General features: G+C 70.7%; 8 protein-coding genes across 8 annotated transcripts; 4 read left to right on the forward strand and 4 right to left on the reverse strand.

Moving 5' to 3' along the window:
* Positions 1-102: 102 nt before the first annotated feature.
* On the reverse strand, positions 103-798 carry FA09DRAFT_336740 (hypothetical protein; the record flags this gene model as incomplete). Its single annotated transcript, XM_025743917.1, has 1 exon — positions 103-798. The coding sequence occupies one exon, from the start codon at positions 796-798 to the stop codon at positions 103-105; it is 696 nt and encodes a 231-aa protein (XP_025600900.1).
* Positions 799-3,160: 2,362 nt separating this feature from the next.
* On the forward strand, positions 3,161-5,594 carry FA09DRAFT_358673 (hypothetical protein). Its single transcript, XM_025744994.1, has 3 exons — positions 3,161-3,486; positions 3,538-4,875; positions 4,942-5,594. Exons 1-3 carry the CDS (start codon positions 3,249-3,251, stop codon positions 5,370-5,372), a joined length of 2,007 nt encoding a protein of 668 aa, XP_025600901.1. The 5' UTR covers positions 3,161-3,248; the 3' UTR covers positions 5,373-5,594.
* Positions 5,567-6,727, reverse strand: FA09DRAFT_328034 (hypothetical protein). The gene is made up of 2 exons (XM_025741621.1): positions 6,045-6,727; positions 5,567-5,748 (listed from the first exon to the last, which is right to left on the reverse strand). Exons 1-2 carry the CDS (start codon positions 6,708-6,710, stop codon positions 5,608-5,610), a joined length of 807 nt encoding a protein of 268 aa, XP_025600902.1. The 5' UTR covers positions 6,711-6,727; the 3' UTR covers positions 5,567-5,607.
* Positions 6,728-7,190: 463 nt separating this feature from the next.
* On the forward strand, positions 7,191-9,367 carry FA09DRAFT_336743 (hypothetical protein; the record flags this gene model as incomplete). The annotated part of the gene is made up of 6 exons (XM_025743918.1): positions 7,191-7,354; positions 7,410-7,706; positions 7,795-8,669; positions 8,719-8,845; positions 8,900-9,071; positions 9,122-9,367. 6 exons carry the CDS (start codon positions 7,191-7,193, stop codon positions 9,365-9,367), a joined length of 1,881 nt encoding a protein of 626 aa, XP_025600903.1.
* A 283-nt stretch (positions 9,368-9,650) lies between these two features.
* FA09DRAFT_284758 (hypothetical protein) lies at positions 9,651-9,950 on the reverse strand (the record flags this gene model as incomplete). The annotated part of the gene is made up of 1 exon (XM_025739876.1): positions 9,651-9,950. A coding segment is annotated over one exon (300 nt), but the record flags the coding sequence as incomplete, so codon positions are not given.
* Positions 9,951-10,742: 792 nt separating this feature from the next.
* FA09DRAFT_193859 (hypothetical protein) lies at positions 10,743-12,856 on the forward strand. The gene is made up of 9 exons (XM_025739404.1): positions 10,743-11,119; positions 11,188-11,230; positions 11,290-11,372; positions 11,435-11,538; positions 11,594-11,677; positions 11,730-11,906; positions 11,965-12,183; positions 12,238-12,368; positions 12,427-12,856. The coding sequence occupies exons 1-9, from the start codon at positions 10,979-10,981 to the stop codon at positions 12,570-12,572; spliced, it is 1,128 nt and encodes a 375-aa protein (XP_025600905.1). The 5' UTR covers positions 10,743-10,978; the 3' UTR covers positions 12,573-12,856.
* Positions 12,662-14,405, reverse strand: FA09DRAFT_345152 (UFD1-domain-containing protein). The gene is made up of 8 exons (XM_025744675.1): positions 14,341-14,405; positions 14,080-14,290; positions 13,854-14,020; positions 13,667-13,797; positions 13,465-13,609; positions 13,125-13,411; positions 12,911-13,061; positions 12,662-12,849 (listed from the first exon to the last, which is right to left on the reverse strand). The coding sequence occupies exons 1-8, from the start codon at positions 14,347-14,349 to the stop codon at positions 12,706-12,708; spliced, it is 1,245 nt and encodes a 414-aa protein (XP_025600906.1). The 5' UTR covers positions 14,350-14,405; the 3' UTR covers positions 12,662-12,705.
* A 343-nt stretch (positions 14,406-14,748) lies between these two features.
* FA09DRAFT_345153 (putative CCT4-component of chaperonin-containing T-complex) lies at positions 14,749-17,052 on the forward strand (the record flags this gene model as incomplete). The annotated part of the gene is made up of 7 exons (XM_025744676.1): positions 14,749-14,919; positions 15,147-15,488; positions 15,545-15,883; positions 15,942-16,417; positions 16,471-16,705; positions 16,759-16,867; positions 16,923-17,052. 7 exons carry the CDS (start codon positions 14,749-14,751, stop codon positions 16,940-16,942), a joined length of 1,692 nt encoding a protein of 563 aa, XP_025600907.1. The 3' UTR covers positions 16,943-17,052.
* Between the last annotated feature and the right edge of the window lie 1,101 nt (positions 17,053-18,153).

The raw sequence follows: 18,153 nt of genomic DNA on the forward strand, positions 1-18,153 counted from the left end.
GTGACAGCGGCATGCATGCAGGACGGTGACGGGATACAGAGAGTAGAGAAAAGGTGCAGGGCACGGCCTATGCGGGCCGGCGTCGAGCGGAGGGCGTGGCGCTCAGGCGTCGAGGAGCAGTGCGGCCTCGAGGCGGCGCACATGCCAGCAGGGCATCATGGGCTCCTCGGGCGCATGTGCCGCCGCGCCCGGGCGCAGGCACTCGCGCCGCCACGCCGCGCGGTACCAGCCCGGCTCGCCGTCGTCGAGCGGCTCCTGGCTCGCGTCGTCGGCGTCGTCGGCGTCGCGCAGCGCCTCCTTGACGCCGGCGTGCGGGGCGTCGGACGGCGCATGGCCGTGCAGGGCATAGCCCACGTGCTGCGCCTGCAGCGCCGGCGCCGGCGAGAGCGCCGATGACGGGCGCACGCGCGCGCTCGAGAGCGGCGAGAAGGTGGCCGACGGCGTCGCGTCCGAGCTGCGCGGCGACGGCGACGGCGAGGGCGAGGAGAAGGCGGCGCCGGGCCCGGCGTCGGTGCCGCTGCTGCCGAGCGCGCCGGCATGCAGCACCAGTGCCTGTGCGAGGGCGCGCTGCGGCGCCGCACACTCGGGCGCCGCCGAGGCACAGGCGACGTCGAGGCGCGGCAGCGCAGCGAGGCGCTGCCGCGCGGCGGGCGACGCCACGAAGCGCACGGGCGCCGCGGCGCGCAGCGAGAGGACGCCGGCGTCGCTGTGCGGCACGGCTGGCGCCGAGAGCGCGGCTCGCACCAGCGGCGGACGTGCCGGCGTGCGCGTGGCAGCGCCGGAGGGCGTCGGATGCATCGTGGGCGAGGGCGCGGGTGCGGCGGCCGTGGTCAAGAGTGCGGCTGGGAGAAGGGCCGGAGGCGGTGTGCCGAGGCCGGTGTGCGCGCCAGTGAGACGTTGCGCAGACGCCAACGTGCGCTGGGTGCGAGTGAGGGTACGCGGAGGGGTACGCGGAGGACTTGGACGGACGCCGTGATGCTCGCAGCGATGCGAGAGGCGGCGGCGACGGGAGAGCGGCCGGCCAGCGGCATGCTGCTTTTGAGGACGAGCCGCTTGACACTCTGACTCGAGGCCGCAACTGTGGCCGCGGCCAACAGGGCCCGAACAGCTCACCGGAGCCGAGCAGCGCTGCCATGAAGCGTGTGAGATGGCGGCATGGCGAGCGGGCCGCGTGCTCACATCCGCATCACTCGGACTCATCTACGCGCGGAGGCCTCGGCCCGAGATGCGCGCCGCCGGCGCTCACCCCTGCACCCTGCGCTGCTGGCCGCTGCACGCTGCGGCCTTGGCATGCCTGTCCTTGCCGCCTCCGCTTCGTTGCTGCATCTGCGTCTGCCGCTCTGGGCGCTGGCCGATGAGGACGCATCGCGATGCCGCATCTGTGCTTCAAATCAGCCTCGAGACGCGGCGCAAGCCGGCGCATCGTCGGCAGCGGGCAGCCGTCTCGGGTTGCGCTGGGCTGAGGCACAAGCGCAGCCGCAGCACCGAGCAGCGGCAGTCAGCAGGCAGCACTCTATTCAGAGTTTGAGTCGAGTGAGAGATGCAGAGTAGTAGTGTGCAGCTTGCAGCAGCATCAAGCTGCCATCATGCAGCGAGTGATTCACATCGGGCTTGCTCTCATGCTCGCAGCATGCACGCAGCCCGGTGCCGCTCCGCGCCCGGCCCGCGCACGCATGCACCGCACGCATGCAGCTTTCATCTCGCCCGCACAAAGTGTGCGAGGCAGCAAGCATCGCTCAAGTTCAGCCTGAAATCTGCAGCTCGGTCTTAGGAGCGGCCACGAGCGAGATCGCCCTCCCAGCGCCGCAGGAGGCATCTCGAAAGCCCGAGGACGCGGGTTGGATGGGAGCATCCGAGTGAGACCGCTGAGCTCCTCTCGAGGCGCGGCATCCCGCGCGCTCAGGTGACGAGCCCATCAGTCTCCACGTACTGCGTCACACCCAGCGTAAGGCGCAGCTGAGCGCAGCTTGACGTAAAGCACTCTACTACGACGACTGCGACCGCGAGGCCAAGCTGCGCTCGGGGCGCCACGCCGAGACGCGCAACGCGAGGCCCGTGCAGCCAGCTCCTCGAGCCAGCGAGGGCGCGCCGCGGCACACCATTTCGCGCGTCTGAATGGAACGGCATGCGGTGCTTCGCGGAGACGGCATGCAGATGCTCAGCATGCTGCTGCGTCGCTGGTCTGCGCCTGCAGCCGTAGCGCACGGGCAGACGACGAGGACGAGGCGTGAGGAGCTGCTGCGAGGCGGCGCGGCCCGCCCGATGATCGGCGCCGGCGTGCCTCGGCGTGGGAACATTGCTTCGCGGGAGTCGCGCGCGTGCGTGCCAGCCAGCACGAAGGCCGATCCGCGCGGCCAGGGCGACCACGCCGCGCCCATCATGCGGCGGCGGCTTGCGGGTGCGGTGCTGGTGCGCTACGTCGCCGCCCGGCCTCGCCCGCCGAGCTTCGTCTGGACTGCGACGTGTGAGATGTGCGCGCAGATGGCTGCTGGCGAATAACTGGAATGAGCGAGAGGCTTGCCAGCAGAGAGGCTCGCGAGAGGGGCGGCGTGGTGTTTGCGCGCGAGAAGCCGAGCTCGGCGCGGCCGGCGGTGGCGCGGCGGCGGCGCGAGATGGCGTGGTGGTGCATGCAGGCCGGCTGCCTCGCTGCGTCGCACGCAGGCCGCGAGTCGAGGGGAAAAGTGGGCTGCCGCGCTGCGCTGCGCCTCACGCTCATCTGCGGCTGCGCGCTGCCACGCCGCAAGCGCTGCTGCACGCCTCGCCCGCGCGTGCGTCATCCCTCGCGCCCTCCTACGTCACGCTCCCCTCCCAGCAACCAGCATCCGCCTAGACCCGCGCGCCCTCGTCCGTCATCCGCACCCGCGCGCCGTGGCCAACAACACGCCTTGCAAGCGTCAGAGAGTCACGCCGCCGTCTCACGCCTCAGCCGGCACCCGCACCGCCGCACATCTCGCACCGCCGCGCCACGGCGCCCACGCCAGGCACGCGCGCCCGCACCGCATCGCTGCCCGCTCCAACGCGCCGCTGCGATGGCCGCCCCGTCCGATGCTGCCGGTGAGTGTGAGCAGTGCGCTCGAGGGTGCACGGCCGATGCGATCGTCGGCGCGCCGCTTGCTCCCACGCTCGCTGCTCGTCGTCGTCGTCGTCGAGGCGCGCGACCGCCATCCCCGGCGCACACGCGTCCCTACGGCCATCTCTCCCTCGCGCCCCGGCCGCCGCACCTTCCTTGTGGTACACACGTGCTGACCATGGCTGCCCTCGCCCCGCCCCTCTCCTCGCCGCTGCCGCTGCCGTACGCGCGTCCGTCGCACGCCTCGTCTGCGCCGCCCGCGCCCTTTGCCGTGCCGCACGCCTCGTCGTCGCGCTCGCCGTCCGTCGCCTCGCCGCGTGCTGCCGCCGCGCCGCGCCATCGCTCCGCCCTGCCGGCCCTCTCGCGCCCCGCACCCACGCCACTCTCGCGCCCGCTCGTCTCAGCGCCCGCTGCCGGTGCGTCGCGCCGCGCCCGCGTGCCCACACGCCGCGCTGACCCTGTCGCAGGCCCATCGCGCCCCGCCGCCCGGCCCGGCACGCGCTCGTCGCGCCACCACCTCGAGCCGAACCCGTTTGAGAAGAGCTTCAGCTCCAAGCCGCCCGGCGAGTCGCCGTCGCCCGAGGCCGACGAGCCCGCCGACGACGCGGCGCCCGCCGGCGGCAAGAAGGCCAAGGGCGCCGCTGCGGCCAAGAAGGGTGCCGCGGCAGCGGGCGCCGCCAAGGCCAAGGGCTCCGACGGCGGCAGCCTGCTGGGCCAGCCGCCGGGCGATGCGCCGCAGGAGGCGCCGCGCCTGCCCTCGCTCGCCGCCCTCACGTCCCCCGCCGCCGACGCCCATCCGCACGCGTACCCATGGAGCGGCGGCCTCGGCTCGCTGCGCGCCGGCCCTCTGAGCCCCGCCATGCTCGCCGGACCCGCAGCGTCGGGCGTCGCGGCGCCCAGCGGCGGCGCGTTCGACGCGTCGGCCTTCCGCACCGGCTTCACGCCCGACCTCAGCAACTTCAAGACGGGCCTGACGCCGCTCGGCGGGCCGTCGAGCTTCCCGCCGCCGAGCCCGGGCACGGCCGCGTTCCTCGCCATGATCACGCACGGCTCCGGCGCCGGCCTGACGCCCGGCACTCTCTCGGCGCTCGCCGGCCCGCCGCACGACACCGCCGGCGCGCCGATGCCGCCGCGCGAGGGCAATGCCTTTGCGCTGGCCTTCCAGAAGAGCATGGGCAACGGCACCGGCGCGTCGCAGCCGCCGCAGCCGCAGACGTCGCGCCTGCGCATGACGACCGACGAGGCCGAGAATGGCACGGCGCCGCAGGACAGCAAGGCCAAGAACGGCACGACGAGCCCGCAGAACGCGCGCAACAAGCCGCTGCCCAACAACACGAGCCCCAAGCGCGCCGGCGGCTCCAAGACGAAGCGCAGCGGAGCGGGCGCGGGCGTGCCGTCGCAGCCTGCACCGGCGGCGCAGCAGCCGCTGGGGCCGCCGCACGTGCCGAGCCAGCACGCGCCGCAGGGCATGCCCGGCAATGTGCCGCCGGCGGCCAGCGGCCTCTTCCTGCTCTCGCAGGCGCATCAGGAGCTGACGAAGCGCGAGGACGAGGCGGCGGCGGCGGCGGCATCGACGTCCAAGCCGAAGCGCAAGAAGTCGGAGAACGGCTCCGTCAACGGCGCGCCGGCCGGTGCGGCGGGCGCCAGTGCGAAGCGCGCCAAGAAGCAAAAGACGCCGCGCAGCGAGGCGGGCAGCGACAAGTATCCGGGCATGGAGTCGGACGAGGAGCGCGACTTTGACAAAGAGACGGAGGGCATGGACGACGAGGAGAAGCGCAAAAACTTCCTCGAGCGCAACCGGCAGGGTGAGCATTGCGCCGTAAGGCCTGCATCGTCTAGCCCCTCGCACTGACATCCTCCTTCTTCCCCAGCGGCACTCAAGTGCCGGCAGCGCAAAAAGGCCTGGCTGCAGCAGCTGCAGCAGCGCGCCGAGATGCTGCAGACGGACAACGAGCACCTGCGCGACAGCGTCGGCGCGCTGCGCGGCGAGGTGGCGTTCCTCAAGTCGCAGCTCATGGCCGCGCAGGCGCAGCTGGCGGGCGGCGCCGACGGCAGTCCGCCGCCGCCAGGCGCCATGCACCACATGCGTGGGCCACCGCCCATGGGCGCGCTGCCGCCGGGCGTCGTGCCGCCGCCGGGCATGCACATGGGGCACGTCGTGCCGCCGCCGCCGCCGGGCACGTACGAGGCGCACGCCGTGCCGCGCCCCACGCACCTGCCGCCGCCGGGCGCGCCGTACGACGGCGCCGCCATGGCACACCACATGGCGCCGCGCGGCATCAAGCAGCAGCAGGAGGCATGAGGAGTGCAGCTGCTCCTCCACACACGCGCAGGACGTGCTGCAGCCCCATCGCCGAGCCTGCCCGTTACCGTAACGACCTTTCCTCCCCCCGCCCCTCTCTACCGCTCTGCTCGCTGCGCCCCACACCCCTGTTGTACCATCGCCGTCGCCCGTCGCTGCCCCCCCGTGTATTTCCCCTTGTCATGCTGCGGCACCTGGACCAATTGCATGCCATTGCGACACACACGCGGCACGCTCAGAACTCAAAGGCGCGGTCGAGGTCGCTGCGGATCAGCTCGCGCATGCCCGGCGGCATCAGCGGCCGCCGCTGCCCGGCGTCCTTGGCGCGCGGCGGCGCGGGCGCCGGATCGAGCAGGTAGCGGAACGGCATCGAGACCTGCGCGGCGTGTGTCAGCCAGCAAAGCAACAGGGCAAGGACGAGAGCCAAGACACGCAGACTGGCGAAGCTGACGCGCCCCCGGTCAGGCGGCGAGCTGAGCATCGTGCTGTGCGCTGCCGGTGCAGCCTCTCCTTCGCTGCAGCCTCTGATGCTCGCCGCATGAGCGTGCAAGGACATGCGGCCAGGTGAGCAACGTGTGCCACGCCGCCGCCGCCGCTGTCGCCTCGCCGCCGCCACTTTCCTCTCTGGCTGCCGCCGTAGGTGCCCCTCCATGCCCCATCTGCTCCACTCACACTCTCGCCGCGCCCAAAGTGCAGTTCCGGCGCATCGACCCACTCGCAGGCTCCGCCGGGGCCGTGCTGCTCCGTGTCCGCCAGCGCCAGTGCCCGGCCGTGCTCCACCACGGCACTCGTCACGCCGAGCGCCGTGTCGGTGGTCATCTGCATGGCGCCGAGATGGCGGCGCGGCGGGCCGCGCAGGCGCAGCGCCGCGGTGCGGTCGCGCGGCGGGTCGTCGCCGAGGATGCCGCCGAAGAGAAAGTGCGTGAAGGGCCCGTCGGGAACAGACGCGGCCGGCGCGGCAGTAGTGGAAGCACTTGCAGTGGAGGAAGCACTCGCATCGGCAGCACCCGCATCGGCAGAGCTGCCCTGTGCGGGTGCCTGGCGCGCCGCGTGCAGGCCGGCGTCGCGCACCGAGAGCGCGTGCGGCGCCTGCGGGTCGAGCAGGCAGACGTCGCGCAGCGGCGCCAGCACGTCGAACGCCTCGGCGTGGCAGGCAAAATCGGCGCGCGGCTGCGGGACCGCGTCGAGCAACGGCACGAGCGCCGCGAGCGAGGCGCGCGAGAGGGCGGTGAAGTGGCACGTGGTGCCGGGCCCGAGGAGCGTGAGCATGTGTGCGTACTCGAGCAGCGCCCACGCCGGGAACGTCGCGGCGCCGCCCGCCGGCTCGTCGTCCTCCATGTGCTCGATGATGTACTGCGGCCGCGGCATGGCGGGTGGTGATGTGGTGCGAAGGAGAGGGAGAGACGCAGCAGTTGCGGTGCACTTGAGGCAAAACCTGCGCCGCGCCTCGCCCGACTCCCGGCAAGCTCCATGACGCGCCGGCCTGCCCCCTTGGGCGCGCGCACCTGCCGTTCCGGATCAGCTCCTGACACGCAAGTGGCATCAACACACAGCCGGCCGGCCGTGCAGCATGATGCCAGCGAGCGGCACTGAGGCTCAGCCATCACACGGCGCAGGCACAGCGGGGAGAGGAGCAGTGTCCGCTGGAGTGGAGTGGGCGCTCTGACCATGATGCCCTGAGCAGTACCGCTCTGCTGCGCTGGCCGCGAGGCTCGCTCTCACCTCTCACTTCTCACCTCTCATCTCACCTCTCACCTCTCATCTCACCTCTCACCTCTCATCTCACCTCTCACCTCTCCGCTCCACCCGCCTCACTGCATGCCAGCCGACGGTGCGCGCCGCACAGCGCTCAGCTCGCTCTTCGCACCGGCCGCCGAGGAGCAGCGCGCGCCGCCCAGCAGCAGCCGCACTTCGCGCCGCGACAGCGTGCTGGCGCTCGGCAGCATCGAGCACCTGCAGCGCTTCTACGCCGCCGAGGGCCTGTGAGTCGCAGTGCGGCGCAGCGGGCGAGCTGCATGCTGAGCATGTCTGCTGCAGCGCCAGTGAGCGGCCCGACGTGCTCGGCCTCTCGGCCGCGCCGGCCCTGGGCGGCGCCGTGCTGCTCTCGCCGCCGCGCAGCGAGGACCCCGCCGACGCCGCCGCTCCTGCGCGGCGCCGCAGCAGCGCCACGCCGCTCGAGGGCGCCGCCGCCGCGGCCGCCAGCGTGGGGCGCCGCAGCGCGCGCCGCCCACCGCCGCCGTCGACGTACAAGCGCCCGCCGTTCCCGCACGTCTCGGCAGACGAGGCCGACGTGCGCAAGCTGGCGCCGCGCCTGGCGCATGTGCTCGCTCGCAGGTGAGTGGAGCGACTCAGTGCCACAGACGTGCGCTGCGGTGTGAGGCGGTGGTGCCATGGAGCGATGCTGATGGCCTCTGTGCACCAGCCGCACGCTCTGGGGCCTCGACGCATCGGCCAGCAGCGACGCCGTCGAGCTGCCGCAGCTGCTCGCAACGACGAGCGAGCTCATCGCCGTCGTGCGCCAGTACCTCTACGCGCTGCCCGCCGAGTCGTGGGCGTCGCCGGCGGCGAGCGGCTCGGCCGCGGGCTCCTCCGCTGCGGCAGCAGCACTGAGCGAGAAGCGCCGCAAGAATGCCTTTCGCCGGCAGAGCAGCGCGTATGGCCTGTCGCTGCCGAGCATCGCCGCATCGCCGGGCGCACACGCCGCCCAGCGCAGGCCCAGCTTCGCGCCGCAGACCACGCCGACCAGCTCGCCCAGACCGGCGTTGAAGGCGCTGCCGGACAATGGCGACGCACCGGAGCCAGACTCGCCCGAGCAGCTCCTCAAGGCAGCGGTGTCGGTGCGGCTGGAGGACACGTCGGCCTCGCCGAGCCGGACGGACCCGCTCGTGCGCGTGCGGAAGGCGGCACTGCTGCTGCTGAGCGACCTGCGCGACCTCGAGCAGCGCTACACGTCGGGGGAGAGGATCATGGGCCAGGCCGATGCAGCGCAAGACGATCCATTCGCGCCGGAGCCCCGATCAAATGGCCAAGGGCCTGCGGCGAAGGTCAAGGCTGCACCGGAAACGCTGCGCCTGGCAGACCTGCCGAGCGAGGTCGAGCACGCTCGTGCGTACCTCGCCGTCGTCGACGACGTGCTTGGCGCATCGCTCGACGACGCGGGTGCCAGTCCGACGTCCGCACAGGGCGGCACGGGTCTGGGCTCGGCCGACATCGCCATCAATCTGGTGCGCTCGATGTCGCTGGGACAAGCACTGCCCGCGTGGGCAGCGGCTGCAGGTTTCGAGAATGACCGCCTCGGTGCGTGCTGCGTCTGTCGAGGCTGCGACAAAGCTGACCTCCTAGGCAGAGCGGGCGTACGCTCTCCTCCAGGCCGCGTTGCCGCACTCAGTTGCCAGCACCTTGCCGCGCGCTCGTGAGCAGCTGCTCGATGCGTTGTCAGACGGCCAGCTCCTGTGCATCAGCTTCAACACTGCGTGAGTGCACTCGCCTCGCTCCGCAGCGCAGCGAAGCTGAGACCCGAGTCGCAGTCTGCGGCGTTCGGAAAAGCCCTGGGGTACCATCGAGGACGAGCTGATACACGACCTGCGAAGCGCTCAGCCCGACGCACGCAGCACACTAGAGGTCCCGAGCGAGAGCGAGGCGCCAGACGCTGAGGTGCGAGCGGGCAGCAAGACGGGCTGGACGTTCCGCCGCACCGAGGTGAGTGCATCGACTGGCAGCAGCGAGCGCTTCTGACGCAGACTGCACAGAACCTGCGCGTGTGGGCAGCGGCTCTGAGGCTGCGCTACAACCTGCAGCATCCCGCAGCGCGCCGCACGCCCTCAAAGCGACGTGCTGCCTCCGAGTCGCAGGCCGAAGCCGACACGTCTGCGTGCAGCTTCGACGCTGCGGCCATCTCCCAGCGCCTGCCGGGCTGGGATGTTCAGCTCGAGGAGATGCTGGCGCGCTGGGCGGATGCCGTGGCACGCGAGGCGCGCGGCGAGCAGGTCATGTAGAGTGTGCAGCGCCCAATCTAGCGAATCACTGCCGGCGCTTTTGAATGATGGCATTGGCTCACCGGTCAGGTCGGCTCTGCTGCTGCGGTGTTGAGGAGCGCCAGTCGGGCGCGCCATGCAGGTAGCGCGTGCCCGCTGCTGGCGTGGCTGGCGGCGCAGCGTAGCCGTACGGGCCAGGTGCCACGGCGACGGGCGGCTGCGTCGGGTGCTGCACCATCTGCTTGGCCTGGCCGTAGAAGGCGACGGTGCAGCGCGCGATGAGCATCACGAGCAGGTAGCCGACCATGGCGACGAATGCCAGCTCCTTCCAGCCGAGCGGCGCAAGGAAGCCCTGCACGACGTCGGCCAGCACCTCGGCGACGATGCGGTACGTGCTGGCGACGCTGCTCGGGTCGCGCGCGTAGCACGTCTCCCAGCCGGCGCACATGTCCGAGAGCGCCGGCGCCTGGTTCGGCGTGCCGCAGTGGTTGAGCGCGTACTGCTGCGCGCAGCGCGCAATCTCGCTCTGGTAGGCGCGCTCGTGCGCCTTGCTCTTGCTGCGCACGTCGGCGGCAAAGACGGTGACGATGTGGAAGAGCACGTAGAGGCCGCACGCGCTCACGCCGCCGTTGGCCAGCGTCGTGCCCCAGGCACTGGCGTACGCCGGATCGAGCCACGACGCCTCGCGCGGCGCAGCGCCCGGCGGGGCGCCGCCGTAGTAGTGGTGATGCGACACGGCGCCTGCGTCGCGGCGCGGGGCCCTTCGCCGCCGGGTGCTGCTCACCGCCATGCTGCGCTCCGGCGTCGCCTCCTCGTCCTCGGCCTCCTCGTCCGTCTCGCTCTCGTCCTCCCAGTCGCCCTCACGGCCGCCCTTGCGCTGCTCGCTGCGCGTGCCGAGACCGCCGCGGCGCCGGCGCATGCTCAGCACGCGCGCCGGCGCACCCACAGGGAACGGCGTCGGACGCGCCTGCACGGGCGATGGCGCGTCGGCAAGCTCCATCTCGACCTCGGGGCCGGGCGTGGCGGGCTGCACGAGCGGCGCCTGCATGCGCGACGGCATCGGCGGCGGGTCGAGGTCCATGGGGCTGTCGCGGCTGCGGCGCTCGAGCGCGGGCGCCATGCGTGCCGGGCGCAGCGCAGCCGTCGGCATCGTGCGCGGCAGGTGTGAAGAGTTGCGGGTGGAGGCTGCGAGGCGCGCCGCGGGGCACGGGCGCCTGCTGAGGCGGCAAGCGTGCCGAGACGAAGCGAAGGGGAGCTGGTAGCCGCGGCAGAGCCGTCGCAAGCGCCGCGAAGGCGAGCGAGCAGAATCGGCTGAGGAGAGCGGAGCAGGTGAGAGCGAGAAGGAGAGGAGCGGCGGCTGCTGCCTCGGCCCTGCCCAACACACCAACACGCCGCCGCGGCTTACATAACGCACGCCGCGCCGCGCCTGCCTCACGGCGCGCTGCTCGCTCGCGTGGGATCGCTCTCGCCGCCATCTCCCTCCGTCTGCCGTGCTTCAGCCTCATCTCTCTCGCCGCTCTGCATCTCGGAGCTTGTCCCGATATTCCTGAAATCTGCCCTGCTGCTTACCACTAGCCACGCGCCCAGCGCTGCTCTGCCTCTGCGCTTCGCCGCCACCAGCCGTTCGCCACAATGTCCGCACGCTCGCAGGGCAGCAGCGCCACGGCGGCATCCTTTTTGCGCCACGTCCACTGCGTGCTGTGTCGACGCCCCCGAGACGTGCCAGCCTCGGCCAGTCCGGCTGTTCCGCCTGTCCCGTTCTGGCTCACCAGCGTGCGCCGATGGAGACGCGCACCCGGCATGCGGCCTCCGAGTACAGGCTGATGCGCCACGCGCGGCAGTGCGCGCACATACTCTGCCAGACGTGCGCGTTCCCCTCCGAAGGTGCGCCAATGTGGCTGGGCTTGCCATCGCGGCCACTCTGACGCCCTCGTGCCCCTCAGGCGGCTCGGGCTCGGATCGTGACGCGCATACATGCGCCGCCTGCCGCACGCCGGGCGTCAAGATGATCCACCTGACCGACTCGGTGCGTCGGCGCGTGCGAGCATGCCGTTGAGATCGAGCTGATGCTGTGCACTGCTGCCACAGCTGCCTGCCTCCGTCGCGCCGTTCTTTCGGTCTCTGCCTTCGTCGCTCGAGGAGCTCATCGAGGTGCACACGTTTCAGGTCTCGCACATGGGCCAGCTCATTGAGTGCGCACATCCAGCGAGGCGACCGCGACTCTGCTGAGCCCGCAAGCCACTACAGCTTTCTCCGCGCGCAAATCGAGAAGCAAAAGACGGTCCTCAATCGAGTGCGAGAAGACCTGTTAGCGTCGCGGGAGCTCAAGCGGTGAGTGACACGCGCTCGCATCTGCACGCTCAGCTGAGATGGCCGGGCGCAGCACAAACGAGGCTCTCAATCGCGAGATCGAGCACCTGCGCGCTCAGCTTGGCAGACGCGACGGCACCGCAAGCGAGACGGCTGCCGGCACGCGCCGAAGGGAGGAGTGGGAGGAGCCGGCTCAAGTGGCTGTAATGGGCGATGAGTCGTTCAGCTTCCAGCATCGCACGCGCCGTCGGTGAGTGCTCGTCCTGGACCGCCGACGATGGAGACGTGCTCACTCGCTGCAACCTCAGCTCCGTGACGCCGCCGGCTCTCGACCCGCCGCAGGGACTGCAAGCCTACGCTGCGCCCTCGCACGCTGCATCCTCGCGCACTGCAACACCCGCTCGGCCAGAGCGCATGACCATGGAGCCGGCGCGGCCGCCGCGCCTGCTCGACCGGCGCGCACCGACTGCAGCGCTCTCGGACGGGGCTCGCAGGCTGCACACAGCCAGCGTCGACAGCCCCATGCGGTGAGGGTGGCCATCGGTGCCCATGCCGATGCAGGCTCACGCGCTCCTCTGCAGCTTCGCCTACGCTCCGGCTCCCGACACGCGCGCTCGCGGCTCATCCGCGTCGAGCGCGCAGCAGGGCGACGGCCGTTTCCAGGCCGATCGTCGAGGCCCTTCGAGCTACGTGCCGCAAGCGATGGAGATGCGTGAGTCTCGCATCATTGCTGCCTGGCACGACAAGCACCTGACAGCGCCCTGCCGCAGCACGTCCTTCCCGCGGCAACACCGCGATCCGTCCCAACTTTGGCCACGCCGCACGCGGCGGCACGCCGCCCCGCACGCCTTCCCTCGGCGCGATGGCTCATCTCGCGCCAACACCGTCGAGCAACCGGCGGCCTTTCCTGCCGTGACCCACCGCCCGTCCTTCAGCCTGACCCGAGCTAATGTATCCCGCTGCTTCGTGGTTGCGCTCGGGATCAGTAGAGTGAGCCTATTATGCGGGTAAAGTACATGATGGCGGGCGCAGCAGCGCTGAGCGCGAGCTCAGTCAGAGTCGATCTCGATCACGTCGGGCACGGCGCGGCCGTCGAGGCGGCGCGGCTTGCTCTCGGGCTTGGCCGCCTTGGCCTCGGTCTTGGGCCTTGGTGCGCGGCCGGAGAGCGTCTGTCCGCCGCCAGAGAAGGGAATCTGCGCACGGACGTGCGTCAGCGATCGGCGGCGCCGCAACACCTGGTGCGGGCCCACTCACCGATGCAGCCTCTTCGGCCTCGGCCTTGGCCTTGAGATCCGCCGGCTCCACAAAGTCGTAGCCGAAGAAGAGCTTGCCGAACGGCAGGTTGAGTGCGGCCGGCACCTTCTTGTCGCCGATCTGCGTGTCGTTGGTGATGATGCGCGGCTTGCTGCCGGCGGCGCAGCTGCTGTCAGCAGATGCGAGACACTGCGAACCCTGCTGCGGCACTCACTCGGTGCGGCGGATCATGCTGAACTCGTCCGGCTGCTCGATTGGCTTGTCCGCCTTCTTCGTCTTTGGCTTCTTGCCGCTCAGACTCTGGCCGGCACCGCGGAAGGGGCCGGCAGAGGCCTCGCCGCCCGCGCCGCCCGCCTCGGCAGAGCGCGGCGTCGAGGTGCCCGTGCCGGGAATCGAGTCGACCTTGTCCTTGTCGATGTTCAGCTTCGACGCCATCGTCGGCGGCGGCGGCTTTGGCTTGCGCTCGGGCTCGACGTAGCCCTTGGGCGGCGCAAAGTCGACCTGCAGCGCCAGCGTCAGCTCAGCGCAGGCAGGGAAAGCAGCACAGGGCGCACCTCCAGGTCCGTGTCGATGATCTTGATGCTCTCGGCGTCTGGCTTGATCTCGAGGATGAGAATCTCAAACGTGAGGCAGTTGTAGCTGATCTCGACGATGTCGCCCTTCGTCAGGGCCGAGAAGTTGTTGAGCGCCTCCTCGAGCCTGTGCCGCGAGGAGTGAGCCGCGCGCCCGCTGTGTCACGATGGCGGCGCCACTCACACAGCCTTGGGGTCGGCGATCTCGAGGAAGTCGACAGTTTGCGGCTCGATCTTGACCTGCTTGCCCAGCGGCATCGATTTGCCCCGGATGCGAATCGGGTCGCCCTCGCCCAGGTTGAGTTGCCGCATCATCTGGCAGCAGCCATCAGCGATTGCCGACCCAGGCCACACGCTGCTGCTGCACTCACCCATGCCGGCAGATGCACCTGTCCCTCCTCCGCAATGAACTCCAGCACACCTGCGTGCGTCACGCGGAAGTCCGTGTCCGACACGCCCGTCGACGAGAGCTCGAAGAGCCAGGGCGTCTCGATGCCGAGGCGCGTCAGGCGGTTCAGCGCCGACGACGGCATGATGACTGGTGTCGAGGTATGAGACGCGCAGCTCGGACACATCGACGTGGGCCGCGCCACTCACTCTTGCCGCCGTACGAGACATTGAGACGCTCCTTGCCCGGCAGCATGGCCATCGAGTAGGCCTTGTAGTACTCGTCGTACAGGTGCGGCGGCGCGGCGAAGCGGCCCTCGTCCTCCTCCTGCGCCATGCGGTTGAGCAGGTTCTGGAAGCCGCCGCCGCCCGCGCCGCCGAAGCCGCCGCGGAAACCGCCGCCGCCGCCGAAGCCACCAAACTGGGCGAGGGTCAGCAGCGAGCTGCGGTGTCGGCGGCGGGCCGCCTCACCATGTCCATCGTGGCGCCGCGCTCGCGAGGTGCGGTGCTAGTCTGATCTGCGAGGCGTTGGTACCCTGGCCGAGCTGATGAGTCACGCAGGGGAGCGCCGAGTCGGTGCGAGTCGAGACGTACAAGTGGCCAAGCTGAGGAGCGAGAACGAGGAACAGAGAGAGCGAGGGGTGAGGGTGATGAGGGCGCGCGAGGCCGGGGGCCGAAGCGAGTGGAGGCAGCCGCGCCGCGCGGCCTGAGCGTGGCCTGGGGCCGCCGTGCTGACGTAAGCACGCCAGGTCGCTCGAAGCTTCAAGCCGCGCCGCGCCCAGCGACGCGCCTCGCCGCCCGTGCGCTTCTCGGCGTCCTTCCCGCCCTCAACCCGCCTGCTCTCCTGCCAGGCAATCCCCTCACCCACCCTCACACATCATGTCTGCCGCTGGCCCAGTCGTGCCCTCGGGCGGCGGCGCGCCGCGCGAGCGCCGCGCCTTCAAGACACAGGACAAGCCCGACGAGGTGCGCCGCTCCAACCTCAGCGCGGCCAAGGCCGTCTCCGACGCGATCCGCACCAGCCTGGGCCCCAAGGGCATGGACAAGATGGTGCGTGGCGGCGTGGACGTGGGCGGTGTGACGTGCGCGTGGCTCGCGCCAGGCGGTGCGGTGCGCGGTGCAGGTGGCAGCTCGTGACAGCTGCCTCGGTCAAGTGGCTCAAGAGGCAGCATGTGCCGGAAGTGCGCAGCCGGAGTGGCAGTCCTCGGCATGCTCGCTACGCTTTTGCCTCCTGCAGCCTCACGGCAGCTGTGCTGACCCCACGTTCGCACCGCCAGATCCAGACGGCCACCGGCGAGGTCGTCATCACCAACGACGGCGCCACGATCCTCAAGCACATGGCCGTCATGCACCCGGCGGCACGCATGCTCGTCGAGCTCTCGCAGGCGCAGGACGTCGAGGCCGGCGACGGCACGACCTCCGTCGTCGTCATTGCCGGCTCGCTGCTCGGCGCGGCGGAGAAGATGCTCAACAAGGGCATCCACCCGACGCTCATCGCCGAGAGCTTCCAGCGCGCGGCGACCAAGGCCGTCGAGTACCTGACGGACATTGCGACGCCGATTGAGCTGAAGGACAAGGAGAGCCTGCTGCGTGCGGCCAGCACCAGTCTGAACTCCAAGGTGAGTCGTGCCAGTGCCGCGGCCCGGTCTGCAGTGCTGAAGCGGGCGCTCCGCAGATCGTGTCGCAGTACTCGTCCGTGCTGGCGCCCATCGCCGTGAACGCCGTGACGCGCCTCTTGAACCCTGCTGCGCCGGCCTCGCGGCCCAAGTCGCCCGAGGCCACGTCCGCGGCGCTGCTTTCGGGCGACTCGCCCGCCAGCACGGCCGAGCAGGAGACCGTCGACCTGCGCGACATCCGCCTCGTCAAGAAGGTCGGCGGCACCATCGACGACACGGAGCTCATCGAGGGCCTCGTGCTCGAGCAGAACGTCGTCACGGGCTCCGGCGGCCCGACGCGCATGGAGAAGGCGCGCATTGCCGTGTGCCAGTTCCAGCTGAGCAGCCCGAAGCCTGACGTGAGTGCCGCGTGACGTGTGCGCTGCTGTGCCGGCGCTGAGACGCGTGTCGCTCCAGATGGACAACCAGATCGTGGTCAACGACTACCGCCAGATGGACAAGATCCTCAAGGAGGAGCGGCAATACCTGCTGAACATGTGCAAGAAGATCAAGAAGACGGGCTGCAACGTGCTGCTGATCCAGAAGTCGATCCTGCGCGACGCCGTCAACGAGCTGGCGCTGCACTTCCTCGCCAAGCTCAAGATCCTCGTCGTCAAGGATATTGAGCGCGAGGAGATGGACTTTGTGTGCAAGACGCTCAACGCCAAGCCCATTGCCGACATCGAGGCGTTCAGCGAGGACAAGCTGGCGACGGCCGACCTCGTCGACGAGGTGCAGCAGAGCGGCGCCAAGGTGTGCAAGATCACCGGCATCAAGAACATGGGGCGCACCGTCTCGGTGCTCTGCACGGGCGCAAACGCCCTCGTGCTCGGCGAGAGCGAGCGCAGTCTGCACGACGCGCTGTGTGTAGTGCGCTGCCTCGTCAAGAAGCGGTGAGTGTGGGAGGTGTGGGCAGCTGCGGCGCATGGGCTGACACGCTGCGCAGCTTCCTCATCGCTGGTGGCGGCGCGCCCGAGGTGCACGTCGCACGGCTCCTCGCCGAGCACGCGCAGACGCTCACGGGCATGGAGGCGTACTGCTTCCAGGCCTACGCCGAGGCGCTCGAGGTCATCCCGACGACACTGGCCGAGAACGCCGGTCTGAACCCAATCTCCATCGTCACGGAGCTGCGCAACCGGCATGCCCTCGGCGAGCGCACCGCCGGCATCAACGTCCGCAAGGTGAGCTGCGCTGAGGAGACTGCTCCTGCCCGCACGTGCTGACTCCTCGCTAGGGGCAAATCACGAACATCCTCGAGGAGAACGTGCTGCAGCCGCTGCTCGTCAACACGAGCGCAATCGAGCTCGCCACCGAGACGGTCTCGTTGCTGCTGCGCATCGACGGTGCGTCGCGCTGCGGAGAGCCACAGCGATGCCGCACTGACGCCTGCCCTCGCAGACTACCACCTCACGCGCTGAGCGTGCTGGGCTGCGGGAGGACGACGAGAGATGGGTCTTCGGGGCGGGGTCACGCGCGCAGGGGAGCTGGGACGACTGCGGCACAAAAGGCACATCGCGTGGGCACAGACAGGGAGCGTGTGGCGCTGTAGACGGAGCAGATGGCTCTCGATTAAAGATGCGCTTTAGACATGAAGGTGGTGCAGCTACGCGGCGAGGGCACAGGGCAGTCGGCATCGGCGAGCGCGGTGAGGGGAGAAAGGAAAGTGGCTGGGACAGTGAAGGGAGCAAGGGCGGCAACGATGACATGGGTCTGGATCTGCACTCGCTCAGGAGTTGTTCGTGACGGAGAGCACCTTGCGCGAGTAGTCCTGGTCGTCGCGCAGGCTGCTCGTGCTGCCGGCCTCACCTGCACGCTGCAGCCCCGTCACGTCGAGGCGGTTGTCCGGCGAGCTGGCCGACGGCGGCGCGCCGCCGTGGCCGCCCGAGAGGTGGTCCTCCTCGCCCGGGCTGGCGTCGGAGAAGACGTTGGGGCCCAGCAGCTGCTCCGGGATGCCCTGGTTGCCGCTGCGCCGGCGAGCTGCTGCGCTGCCAGCTGCGGCACCGGCGCCGCCCGCCACGAGGCCGGCAGGCAGCGCGCCCGCCGCCCACGGCATGTTGTCGGCATCCAGCGGCGGCGAGTGGCCCGGCTGGCCCCACGATTGCCGCTGGCCGTACTGGTCCTGCTGCGGAGCGTAGCCGTCGTACGCCTGCTGCGCGTAGGCCTCGTGGCCCTGGCTGTACTCGTGGCCCTGGCTGAGCGCCTGGCCCGGCTGCTGCTGGCCGTAGTACGCGTCTGGCTGCTGGTCGTAGTAGTGGCCGCCCGACTGGCTCTGCTGCTCGTAGCCGCCGTTGCCGTTGTCGTAGTAGTGGCCGTACGCGGCAGCAGCGGCCGCACCTGCGCCGGCACCCGCTGCGGCACCGCCCGCACCATACGCGCCCATGCCCGCGAAGCCCGGCGCCGTGCCGCTCGAGAAGTGGCTCGGCTCGTAGCCGTTGCCGTCCGAGGCCGCGTAGCCGCCGGTGGCGTAGTGCTGCGCGTTCTGGCCGTACGCCGGGTCCTCGATCATCTCCGGGTCGTCGTCGTCGAACGGCGTGCGCGTCGTCGCGGCGGCGGCCGACGCGGCGGCCACGACGTCGGCGTCCATGCGCTGCGCCTTGCGGCGGCGGTAGAAGAGCCAGGCTATGAGCGC

This window comes from Tilletiopsis washingtonensis (assembly GCF_003144115.1).
Source record: "Tilletiopsis washingtonensis strain MCA 4186 unplaced genomic scaffold FA09scaffold_3, whole genome shotgun sequence".
In the NCBI taxonomy this organism is placed as follows: Eukaryota; Fungi; Basidiomycota; class Exobasidiomycetes; order Entylomatales; genus Tilletiopsis; species Tilletiopsis washingtonensis.

Excerpts from the sequence above, each read along its gene's own strand:
- FA09DRAFT_193859 (XM_025739404.1), top strand. The coding sequence starts at position 10,979 with ATGTCCGCACGCTCGCAGGGCAGCAGCGCCACGGCGGCATCCTTTTTG. Across the intron at positions 11,907-11,964 it reads CAGCATCGCACGCGCCGTCG|CTCCGTGACGCCGCCGGCTC; the intron begins GTGAGTGCTCGT and ends CTGCAACCTCAG. Across the intron at positions 12,184-12,237 it reads AGCGTCGACAGCCCCATGCG|CTTCGCCTACGCTCCGGCTC; the intron begins GTGAGGGTGGCC and ends GCTCCTCTGCAG.
- FA09DRAFT_345152 (XM_025744675.1), bottom strand. Across the intron at positions 13,798-13,853 it reads AGGTGCATCTGCCGGCATGG|ATGATGCGGCAACTCAACCT; the intron begins GTGAGTGCAGCA and ends GGCTGCTGCCAG. Across the intron at positions 13,610-13,666 it reads ATCGCCGACCCCAAGGCTGT|GCTCGAGGAGGCGCTCAACA; the intron begins GTGAGTGGCGCC and ends CTCGCGGCACAG.
- FA09DRAFT_358673 (XM_025744994.1), top strand. The coding sequence starts at position 3,249 with ATGGCTGCCCTCGCCCCGCCCCTCTCCTCGCCGCTGCCGCTGCCGTAC. Across the intron at positions 3,487-3,537 it reads CGTCTCAGCGCCCGCTGCCG|GCCCATCGCGCCCCGCCGCC; the intron begins GTGCGTCGCGCC and ends ACCCTGTCGCAG. Across the intron at positions 4,876-4,941 it reads CCTCGAGCGCAACCGGCAGG|CGGCACTCAAGTGCCGGCAG; the intron begins GTGAGCATTGCG and ends CTTCTTCCCCAG.
- FA09DRAFT_328034 (XM_025741621.1), bottom strand. The coding sequence starts at position 6,710 with ATGGAGGACGACGAGCCGGCGGGCGGCGCCGCGACGTTCCCGGCGTGG. Across the intron at positions 5,749-6,044 it reads ACTTTGGGCGCGGCGAGAGT|GTCTCGATGCCGTTCCGCTA; the intron begins GTGAGTGGAGCA and ends CACGCCGCGCAG.